The sequence below is a fragment of the Pieris napi genome, chromosome 17, assembly GCF_905475465.1.
Source record: "Pieris napi chromosome 17, ilPieNapi1.2, whole genome shotgun sequence".
NCBI classification, from domain to species: Eukaryota; Metazoa; Arthropoda; class Insecta; order Lepidoptera; family Pieridae; genus Pieris; species Pieris napi.
The window spans coordinates 5875414-5888131 of NC_062250.1; the positions used below are offsets into that span (position 1 = coordinate 5875414).

Sequence of the window (12718 nt, forward strand, 5' to 3'; positions counted from 1 at the left end):
CACGACTTTTTTTCAATCCAGTAAATAAAGCAATTAATACTCCTACATTTAAAATACAATCATTTAAACTTGTCTAAACGTATTTAAAACAATTCTAAATACGAAATGTTATATAATGTTTGTATAATGTGACTAGGGGCTGATTAAATTATATTTATAAATAAAATTATTATTTGGCTTATGAATTACCAAATTAAAATAACCTTACAAAACATACAGCAAACTCTAAAAGTCATTAATTATTTAGGTGCCTTGCCTATATTCTGAACAGGTATCATTATGCGCATGTCCTCTTTTTAAGCTTGACCTACTTAACAAACACTTAATATATTTGTGAAGCAGAATAGATGCGAGATAAATGAAAATAAGTTACTATAGCACCATGCAACTAACAACTATCTAATAAGATATGCATTGGTTGTAATATCTTTATGTATATAATTCTTCTGTGAGTGTGTATGTCAGTGAACTTCTCTCAAACGACTGGACCGATTTTGATGAAATTTTTTGTGTGTGTTCAAGGGGATCTGGGAACGGTTTAGATTCACAAATCAGCCCGCCAGATGGCGCTGCAGTCGGTACTTTCATACTTTGCTTTACTAATCGCTTGAAATATCATGCAGGACAACGTCTGTCGGGTCCACTAGTCTTTATATATATAATTCTTCGGTACGTGTGTTACTAAACTCCTCTTAAACGGCTGGACCGATTTGAATGATTTTTTTTGTATGCGTTTGGGTAGCGCCCTGGTTGGTTTATATTCACAAATCAGCCCGGCAGATGCCACTGCCGTCGGTACTTTCATACTTTGTTTATTAACCTAATCGCTTGATATATCATGCAGGTCAATGTCTGTCAAGTCCGCTAGTGTAATATAATAAGCATACCGTATGATGATAACAATTTTTTATTACTTATAGACGAGACTTAATACATAATTAATAGGTAGGACCAACAGCAAATACATCGGTCGTAGGGAAAAGAAAACAGGACCTGTGTGTCCATAAGTATCTAAACCAGTGTGGGGCCTCCGTCACAAAGGGGGCAATTCGTAAATTTATTAAAGTTATTTGAAATTTAAATGTCAGTTTTTCATTATACCTAGTCTTGATAATTTTAGTTATTGTGTTTCGTTAGCAATTCCCAAGCAATTTCTTCCTAAAACCTATCATTTAAGTTCCTAAAGTGTACAATTCAATTTTTTTTAATTTTGTATAATATATATAGTGTTGCGTAAGAATTTAGAAAGGCTAAGGTGGGACATGGAATAAAAAAGGTTGGGAAATACTGATCTTAACCGTTTCTGGGTCCTGTGTTACTGTAAGGCTCTCTATATGTAAGCTATTATGGCAGTGTTAAATAAATTAAAATAATAAATGATCTAACCACTGATTGGCCGACCCAAAGGCTCCAGTTGCTATTAGGTCGAAAATGTTTATAAATCCATAATATCAATAGCTTTGTTAACACGTTCAGGGTACGACGTCATCGTAGTGATTGTATACCTATGTAGATAGTGTCGCTATGTTAACGTAAAATTGTAAATACCGTTAGATTATAATCTATCGAAGTGAAATCGTCAAATTGTGAAACGGTACGCACCTCGCGCGCTGATTGGTCGGCTTTATAGTAGACCGTTATATGTCCATAGAGTTAGGAATGAAACAAGGGTATGGATCAAATAAAATGAATGCACTTCAAAAATTAGTACTTATTACTTAGTAGGTAATCAATAATTCTGACATCACATGATGAAAAAAAAATATATCAAAATAAAAAAATCAGAAACGTAACAATATTTTCTCTTCAAACACAAATAAAAATTGAAAAATTAATGAAATTTTCTTTTAGAAAAAAAACGATCACAAAATAAAATCAAAATTAAAAAAAAAAACAAATCGAAAACATATGAAATGTTTTTGAAAACATAACAAAATTGTCTATTATATAAAAAATAAGAAAGTAAATTGCACCAATAAAAATGTTCAATTATTGTTGCACGTCAACGAGTTGTAACTCCTAATGCCCCACCTGGAGTTACAAAGAACATTAGCTTTCTTTTTATTTTTTTGCAATTAAATTTTTTACTATTTTCATTATGCCCGCTGTAATAGTTTTGTAACTCTATGGTAAATTCTTCCGTTTCACAATTTGACGATTTCACTTCGATAGATTATAATCTACCGAATAATAATACGTTAAATTGTAAGCAGTACGTTGAGTTCACAATTTTTCGACAGTTACAATCTCGCGAGATAGATTACAATCTAACGGTTTTTACAATTTTACGTTGACTGCTACATATCAATAGTTCGTTCGTTCGTTCGTTCGTTTCAGCCTGTTGACGTCCACTGATGGACATAAGCCTCACCAAAGTTCCAGTACGACCGGTATATATCAGTCAAATACAATCAATCTCATCTTGTACAATAATTTATGTAAGAGCTGAAAGTGTGCTCACGCAATCACAATTGTTGGACGTGATGTGGAGACTACACCTCCCTTTCATCTGGCTACTGCTAGTCAAAGAGATAGCGTACGAAGTAAATTAGCCCTCCACACGTCCATAATGCCTTGGCGTAACAAATAAACCTATTAGAATCATAGGAACCTAATGGTAACTTGGTATTCCTAGAATTAGAAAGAAGCTAAAACTTACGAATTCTTCATTTAAAAAATCTAACTTTTTTGTATTCAGACGATAAATATTTATTAGCTACAAAAACAATTGTAGGAAGACGTTCAAATGTTTCGTGAATGGCGTGCTACTTTCACTGCCTTTTAAGTAAAAAATTGTTTAATAATTGATTATAAAATTAAGTATTTACATACCTAATTATCGTGATATTATGAATTGGGCATATAACAAGTTTTGTAGTAATATTAAATAACCAATATTTCCTAACCTAAGATGTATATATTAATAATAAGAGTTATAAGAAATTCCCTAGCGATAGCACGTAATAAGTAACATAAATTTTGTGAATGCTAAGCAAAAGTCAACCTGTTCTCAATAATGACTCCCAAATCCCGCATCTGTGTTAACTCTTTCAAATGCTGATTGATCATTTACATTTACGCATATGAAGAATTAAATTTTAGTAAACGCTTTCTTGATAGCTTTGTGAACTTGCATTTATTAGCACTTAATGGTAGTTGATTAGAAATGCTCCATAAAAAATTGCGATGAAGATCTTCCTGCACGGGGCTAACGTCATTGTATCATTCATCGCTTTATAATTTATAACCGAATAATGAAAACTTAGAGTACTTAGAGTACAATACATTTTGCAAAATCATATTTTATGACTAGAAGAAATATTAGAGGACATAATTGTGAGCCCTGAGGTACACCAGACAAAGTAAAACCAGACCGCGATTGTTGCCCATTGGCCGTTAAACCCCGTAAAAATTAAAAACCAGTTTAACACTTTACCATAATATGTACTCTTAATCCTATTAATCCATCTTGTTAACACTCAGTAAATGCTCCACACTGTCGAACGCCTTGTTGAAATCCATATAAATACAATCCATCAATCCATCAAAACATAGGTACAAACATAGAATTTTGAATATTCTCAGCAACACCTCCTTCTGGAACGGGGACTATGTTAGAATTTTTCCATAACGTTAAAAAGAAGCCATTGTTAAAGGATTTGTCACATAATATTAACGTTAGGTAATCTATCTATCGTCGAAACTCGGTTTCACTAAAACGAATATCCTTGCCGTGTATAGTAGATTTGTATCTTGATAATTGTTAAAATTCGCGGGATTTCTACAAAGAAAAGCATATTGGCAATTATGTGAAAACATTTTGCAGTGGCTACCTGAAACAATTAAGTGGGGAGCGCCTTTCTATGAAAGAGCGATGGTTATTAAAAATATCGTATAAAATCACTATCGATATATCTATTCGGCTTTAGAACATGTTGAGGGCGGCTTACATTACTCTTAGTTATTTGTTGATCCTCCTAGTTCCGACCGTTGAGACAGTTGTCCCGTCCACCACAACTTACTAATAACTGCCGTGTATACTCGTATTAACTAAAGTTGACAATTCGATCGATAGAGTTAAGTAAAAGTTTTGAATTTTGTTAGAAGTTTCAGTTTCTTTTTCATTTACTCATACTTTAACGACGTAAAGTAATTACTCATATGCTATTCATCTGTTATCTTATATTTCTAATATTGTACAAATACTTTCTAAGTTCATACTACATTATATTATAATTTAAATTTAATTTCACATAAGTAAGTAATGTAAAGTTAAACAAAAAAACAATAACAACAGTGGCAAAATATAAAATGTACAGAAAAAGACAATTTAATGAATATTACACACATTAACATTCTATTCTAAGTTTTCTTAGTTACAAAAAATATTTAAAAATCACGTTGTTCACATTACCCTTAATAAAATTGTCACAGTGCTATACAACCACAGAATATTAAAAACTGTAAAGAAGAACAACACTACACTTATTCACAACACTAAAGATCAAAGGTTTCCTTCCAATCGTAAATGTCAAAATTCCAAATCAGTAAATAGAAAATTGGTACGAGGTACCGAATAAAAATCTTTTAAATGTGTCTTCTAAATACGCAACTTTTTAAATAATACCTATCTACAATATTGTTTGAAACCAAATAGTGGTAATTTTTCGCACCAGATCCATATTTGTAAAAGTGTTCAATTTTAAATATAAATGTACCAATCTATTCGTATCTTTTTCCAATAAAATACTAAATACCTTCCTCATTTTCGAATATTTACTTCTTCTTAAAATTATACAATTTATCATATAAAATTGTTGTGTTAAAGTGGTACCTATATAGTGTCCTTGTAAGTTTAAATCCTTGGAAAATGTCCCTGGGCGTAACCTCGTATCGGGGTTGAAGGCTGTGCTAAGTGAAAATGTTATTTTTCTTATACTTTTAAAAAGTAGTAATTAAAAAAATTATAAATAATGGCAGAAGACGAAGTGCTTTTCGACGATGTGTATGAACTTTGCGAAATCATTGGCAAGTAAGTATAATTTGAAAATGGAATACATAATATTTTGTTTTCGTAATTTAAAGTTGTAGCAATAATATTGAGGGGTTCTTTTTTCGAATTATATTTTTGTAAAGAAAATATTAAATATGAATATTTTACATACACTTAGTTTAAGTAATTTTGTACTCTTTTAATAAAAAAAATTAAGGTCAGAAATATAACGTTCAACAAATATACTTCAATACTTTAACATATTTCTGTTAGTGTAACTTAATGTTCAACTTTCAAAAACCTTATTTGCCTATCAGTCTAAATTTTTGTTTCATATTACTTTTAATGTTTTACCATTAAGTATATATATATATATAATGAATTAATATAATAATGAATGAGACCAGTAATAAACTATTATAATTAACCCTCATTTTTTATCATTTAAATCACAGGGGTCCATTTAGTCTTGTTAGACGCTGTGTGCACAGACAAACAGCTCAGCAATTTGCAGTGAAGATTGTTGATGTTGCCCGCTTTACAGCAAGCCCTGGATTGAGCACTGCAGGTTACTATTAATGTTTATAAAATTAGTTATGTTACCTTTACCTGTATTCAACTAAGATTATTTTTATTATTAGAATGTGAAAAAGGTCTACATGTATGGTTCATAATGTTATTTATGTAGAATAATAAATATTAGTTGATACTCTATTCCATAATCTTTACCTAATTTGACCAAATCACTTATAATACAATAAACTGTCACTTGACCTATATTAGAAATGGAATAGTTGTTGCAACACTGTATATGTTTAGTATTAGAAATGTAATTGTATATGGCATAATATATTAGAGAATGAAATTTAGTTTTGGGGTACCGAATTAAAAAACTTTTAGAATAAAGGCATTTTTCTTATGGTCCTCTTGTGATGTACACAAAATAGACATCAATCTAGGCTCTGCCTAGTTTGAAAACTGGAATTACTGAATGCTTACATTGTTATTATTATAGACACATCTGTTAAATTAACACATATAGCAATTAATGAGATACATTGAGCTTTATCTAATATATAAAATTGTCATGTCACAGTGTTCGTTCCCATACTCCTCCAAACGGCTCGACCGGTTCTTATGAAATTTTATATTCATATTCAGTAAGTCTGAGAATTGGCTACTATCTATCTTTCAACCCCTTAAGTGATAAGAGGTGTCCGCCCCAAAATTTGATTTTTTAGAATTTTTTACATTTCACCCCGCTACGATAAACCCCTATTTTTAATTATTGATTGATATTTTATGGAACTAAAAAAATGTTTCCTAGACAAACATGGACTATACATGGCAAAACAAACGTTTGCCGGGTCAGCTAGTCTGTTTTTAAAAGATGTGAGTTTGCAGTACAGATTTAGTCTTATATCCTTGATTGAATAAACTTCAAGTGCTCACTAATAGGATTATATTGAATGTATCCTATAATCACATTTAACAAGACTTTGTTGTTATGAAACTCAATTAAAATTAGACTCAGTTTATTTTAAGATTATGTATACTATGTAAAGGATTCTTTACACATAACTTGCATTTGTAGGATTTTATAATTAAAGCAGAACTCTAGAAAAGTACCTAGGTTTTTGGGAGATTTCTAATAATGACGGTTAATCAATTTTTACCTAAGCTAAAATTTAATTATATTATGAATGTTTATTGCATAACTCCAAAAAATCTTAGTTTTTCTAGTATCTCCTCTAAGACCTGTTTTTAAAAGATACCTAACACTACAGCAAGACATTTCTGTCAATCAAAGATATTTATGATGATAATTTACAATATTTACAATATTTTTGCAGATTTAAAGCGAGAGGCAACAATATGCCACATGTTGAAGCACCCACACATTGTGGAACTCCTAGAAACCTACAGCTCAGAAGGAATGCTCTACATGGTCTTTGAATAGTAAGTGCCATACCTATAATAATGATAATAATAATTCTTCAATTTACATTTATGATAATTCCCAAATCATAATATATGCACAATGGACCTAGTAAGAGTGTGGAAACTGAGTCCACCAACCTATTTCCCAAATAATAATATTAAGATTAACATTTATACAGAGTAATCTCTTTATAACGTCTTTCGTTATATCGAAAAACTCTCAATAACGTAAAAATTGTTAAATTTATTTGGTGTAACCCAATACCCCATACATTCCCTTCCCTTTCTATAACAAAACATCTCTATACCAAATAAAAATGCTTGGTCCTTTGAAATTCGTTATAAAGAGTGTATTATTTTCACTGTATTATTTTCGGAATTGCATAGTAAACATTACAAAATATTCATTGTATTTTAAAACATTTTTAGTATTTTGTTCCTTAATGAATTTCATTCACATATTTTCTCAAGATCTTTTATAATATAATGTGTACCAAATGCTTAAAAAGCTCTGTTGCATATGTGTACTTTGAATTTTTTACATAAGTGTTAAAAGAAAGTGTGTAATTGTACGTTTTCAGTATGGATGGATCTGATCTGTGTTTCGAGGTGGTCCGAAGAGCAACTGCTGGATTTGTCTACAGTGAGGCCGTTGCATGGTAAATTCCTTGAACTCTTACATTGTTGGCCCTCATATAACACACATCTACCTGACTCTAGTTTTGCATTCATTATTTCTAGAGGTCTTGGATTTAAGAACTGCTATATGCTGATAAAATTTCACTATAATTCATTCTAATTATTTATGCACGCACCCATTAGTTCTAGTTTATGCAACTGGTTTCAATACATACAAATAAACATTAATAATAATCTAGTAGCGTGACACCTGTGTAATTGTCTTTATCTTTGTAACTGACCATTTAATGTCATAGACAAGCAGCTGATTTTTGTATAACATTTGCACGATATTTACCTAAACCGTGTTATAAAATAAATAAATGGGCTTAAAAATGGAAATTCAATTAGTGCATGGGGTTGCTACACAGTGTATATAAACAGCCAACATCTATTCAATTTTTTTTTTCGCATAATTTTATAGTTAAGATAAGGAAAAGTGGAAGAAAATGGTTGAGGCTTATGTCGCCATAAAGGCGTCCAATTTAAATTTGTAATATAAATTCATATCATTACTAATACGTTTATGTACAGGGTGTGGCTTAAACAATGTGTAAAGAGACATATTATGTTTTATGTTTAGTAAAAGTCTCGGTTTTCAAGATATTGGACATTTTCAAAATTTTAATAAATACACCCATAGCCACTCTTTTTGTTGGCAAGACGTTAAGGAGTTTTCAATTTGTTTTTTGAATAGTAAACTATGATTTTTAAAACTAAAGTAACATTCACAACCATCAAGTAACAAATTTAGTGGGATTTAATAAAGATTTTTAATTATTTCCAGCCATTACATGCGTCAGATCCTTGAAGCGTTACGATACTGTCATGAAAATGACATAGTCCATCGTGATGTAAGGCCGCACTGCGTGCTACTCGCTGGAAGAGACAACTGCGCTCCAGTCAAACTTGGTGGGTTCGGCGTCGCTGCTCAACTGCCCACGCCGACTGCCCATCGAGCTCCACCAGGTGAGAATACTAGTGTAAATACTACTACTAGTCTAATATAGCCATACCTTAAACCAAAAAAGAAGAGATTTAAATATTGAGTTTTCGTACCTTGCAATTCTAAGCTTACAACTTCAAAGATTTTGTTTTTGAGCCATATTAGCCAATAGAAACAATTTTCTGAGTTACTCTGCTGTACAGTACATAAGTTATCAAATCGAGTAGCTAATTGTATAGAAAGCAAAACCTTATTAATGTGTACTTGGTATCAAAAACATAATATGTTTAAATTTATAAACAGAATTTAATGCCCTTTGGTTTTTAAGTGCCAAGATTTGTACTAGAAAATTTTAAAAAAAACGCGGTCTGACTGGATTCTGTATTATGCAGAACTGGTGATGGACAATCGGCCCCTAGTGGGTCCAATGGGCCAAGCCTATCTCAAATCAGACGAGTATGGTAAGAGTGGAACTGTTTTGTGCCCTAACTGCATGGACATTGTGTGCAAATTTCATTGGCACATAACACTTTTCGGACTTAGTAATCGCCCAAGTACATAATGTATACATGTTTTATTTTTGAAGTTATACTTCTTTAGGCGCGTTATGAAAAATTGATGAGAGTGAAATTTTACGATGCGCGCGCACCGTGACACAAAATTAACAGAATGAAGTTGCCCACGGAAGATGCTACGGCATTTGACATAATTTAAAAACAACATTCGAATAATAATAGAATTTATGTTACACTTAATGTAAGAGAATAATAATAAATATTTATTTATTTAATTTTTCAAATGTAAACTGAACTTTATTGACTCCTTTTCCAGTCTTTGATTATTTAATTTTAATTAATTATTTGCATGCAATCAAAAACTATTTTTAATAATGCCAAAGAAGTATAACTTCTTACGCGCGTACATAAGTACACGCACCATTTTTTATTATTGCCTTAACATCATAACCAAACTAAAAGTGCTAATAACCAAAAGGGTTTAACATTATCCGTAACCATAACGGATATAACGTTATCCGGTTATTAGTTTCAGGTTTAAAATTTAGTGCCTTCGTTGCATCCGGTTTTTATTTTTAGTACCAAAAAAAAAACCATCCCATATTTTTTGTATTATTTTTGTGTAATTAAACATACTTCATGTGATGATAGTATATACATTGATTACAATACAGCAATAGTATATTTTAAATGTCTTGGGTGGTTATATATGTGTCTCGGACGTCCGCTCATTTCATATGTCTTTATAAAGCAGACTTTAATGTCACTTCGCACATATTTTTTTTTTAACTTGTTTTTTTTTTAAATCATCTGATTTCATTTTGACATCATTTTTATCGATAAGGTTCGTTTACTTTTCGAATTGGTAAATTTTAATTTCTTTTATACAGTGCAATATAATCGCACAATTACACAAATCTATAGCTAGAAAGATGCTTATATAAGCATGAGAACACGCTTTCGTTTTGGTTGATCCAGTTGAAGATTAACGCTTTTAACAGTTGTGTAGATAACGCAATTTCTGATAATCTGTAGGCTATGGTAGGTAAACGTATGGTTATTGTATTTACTCCATGATAACGACATTGTGAGCCAATTTCATATGTAGAATGCTATTCCTTTAATATTGTTTTTACGTAATGATATTTTCAATTAAAAAATAATTATGAAGAATTTCTTACTAGCGATAAATCCTTGTTAATATCTGGTTTTACAGTGTCAAAAATAAATTTCATATGCTTTTTAACCAGAATGTATTTTGTTCTTCATTTTATTTGCTGTTTTATATTATTGAACATATTTTTTCACAAAAATCAATGAAGTTAAGTTTACGTAAGACAAAATTGCACATAAAAAACTAAATAAATTTTATTTTAAACACTACTAAATATTACACAACTATCACACGTGCACCCTACCCTATTAATCACTAAATTAATACAGTTTATATAAAATTAAATTATGAATACATATTTTAATAGTGAGGATTGCGTCCGGTCCTAATAACCAAAATACCAAGTTGCAGTCGAAGAATTGCCAAAAATCACAGAACCGGGCGATACTAGTTTATATTTAATATTTGACAAATATATAATTCCTAGGTCGCATTGGTACTCCTCACTACATGGCGCCAGAGGTGGTGTCAAGCCAGTTGTATGGCAAACCCGTGGATGTATGGGCTGCTGGTATACTTCTCCATGTCTTACTGGTCGGATATCTGCCCTTCACTGGAACAAGGGAACGGTTGTTTGAAGCTATATGCCGTGGGAGGTTGAGAGTGAGTATTATGAGTTTTTGACATATAACGGAGATTTATTTATCTATATAGATATAGATCTGTATATAAATAATATATTTGTTACTTTTAACCTACATTTTTTATCAAATTTATCATCAAAGTATTAAACATCGGTGTTACAGGTTTTTATATTGACATTGATACATTAAAGTGTAATGTAATTACTACCAAGCCAATACTAAATTGGTATATATTCGCTATGGTAAGCTAGCGCCACCTAAGAATGAAATGCCAATATGAACAATTAATTTAAACGCCATCTATGTTTTATCTCTGGTACTAATTCAACAGTAACAGTTGTTTAAAGCGCTATCTATGTGTGGGCGCTGGTACTACTACAACTTCAACATAAGGTTTTTACACGTCGTGATAATAATTTAATTTTCTTTAATTTGTTGACGTTACTGAATTATATTTTACAGTTTGATGCACCCCTATGGGAGGACATAAGTGACGCAGCCAAAGATCTTGTTCAACGTATGTTAACTGTTGACCACACTCAGAGGATCAATATACAGGAAGTTCTTAACCATCGGTGGATAAGGGTAACTACTATATATAATATGCTAATGGCTTTACTCATAAACGGAATTTATTGAAATATTGTTTTATCTTTTGAATGACAGTTTTTTTAATCCATATTTATGTCTTGTTTTACTTTTGTTAGTGAAAGCCAATCGTATCTTATAATAATAATAAAAAAAAATACGTGTGGCACTCGGGGACTGCCGCGGTAAAGCTTTTGCATAGCATTTTATAAACTTATGCAATATAATTAATTATTGCAGTATTTTTTTTTCTTTGATATTAATTCAATCTACCACTCTACCAGACTCAGACTAACACGCCTATGCGATCACGATAAACCGATGTGAGACGCAGTACGCGTTCTGTCCCGCTCTAACGCGAATTGGCCGCACCTATATTACGTCATCGTGTGTTAGGTTTTTTCGTTACGGAATTTCTTGATTCGGTCACCGCGCTGAAAGCCCGCGATAAAATCTATGCAATAGCTTAATACGTCATCTGATTTGAAAATGTATTATGCCGTCATATCTTCGAAAAAAATAATAGTATATTATCTTAACTTTGATGTAAACCTTTAGTTACCTAAAACAAATATTTTAGGGTATTTGTTTAAGTATTAAACAAGCTAGATTCCTTGCAATGTTTCCTTTGTCTGGGAAATAATTATGCACATTGCACAAGTATAATAAAATCGAACGCACGACCTCAAGGTTGAAATGCGCGCCTATCTACGTACCTACCTATATTCTGTGCAAGTTTGTAATTTTCTGTAACTTATTGTTATAGGACCGCGACAAGCAAAACCGCATCCACCTTGCAGCCACAGTTGAAGAGCTGAAGAAATTCAACAGTCGTCGACGATTGAGGGCTGCGACTCTCGCTGCTGCATCAGTGGAAGATGAAGAGGAGGAAGAACAGCCGTCGAGAAGACAGGTGCTACTGGAAGAGGCCAATGCAGCAGGTATATTTCGAAAACAATAAATAATAGTTTAAAAAAACTAAAAAACACGCTTTTAAAGCACATCAAACTAAAAAGTGAAAAATAATTCCTAATTTAGGCTGAAAATGGTAATGAACAAAAAATACTGGTATTATTGTGAAAAAGCGTGGGGCGCTCTGTGCCATATTTTTCGTCTATCGAGCAACCCGAATTATTTTTCACTTTTTAGTTTGATATGCTTTAAAAGCGTGTTTTTTAGTTTTTTTTAACTATTATTTATTTTTTAGTTAAATTTTTTTCATTTTTTCATTTTTTTTTTCGGATTATTGCATTGTCATCGATCTTTGACAGGTGCGCAAAGTTTGAATTAAATGTGTCC

General features: G+C 31.6%; 1 protein-coding gene across 6 annotated transcripts in view; it reads left to right on the top strand.

Annotated features, from left to right (window-relative positions):
• The first annotated feature begins 4504 nt into the window (after positions 1-4504).
• LOC125057956 (peripheral plasma membrane protein CASK) overlaps positions 4505-12718 on the top strand; it is a 201849-nt gene continuing 193635 nt past the window's right edge. For 5 of the 6 annotated variants that reach the window (XM_047661920.1, XM_047661922.1, XM_047661924.1 and 2 more), the window contains exons 1-9: positions 4505-5032; positions 5449-5561; positions 6847-6952; positions 7516-7593; positions 8400-8581; positions 8951-9019; positions 10675-10850; positions 11294-11416; positions 12186-12360. In XM_047661920.1, coding sequence (XP_047517876.1) covers positions 4974-5032; positions 5449-5561; positions 6847-6952; positions 7516-7593; positions 8400-8581; positions 8951-9019; positions 10675-10850; positions 11294-11416; positions 12186-12360 — 1081 coding nt within the window. In that variant the 5' untranslated portion in view covers positions 4505-4973. The remainder of the gene's footprint in view (positions 5033-5448; positions 5562-6846; positions 6953-7515; positions 7594-8399; positions 8582-8950; positions 9020-10674; positions 10851-11293; positions 11417-12185; positions 12361-12718) is intronic. The other variant, XM_047661925.1, reaches the window with a different exon arrangement.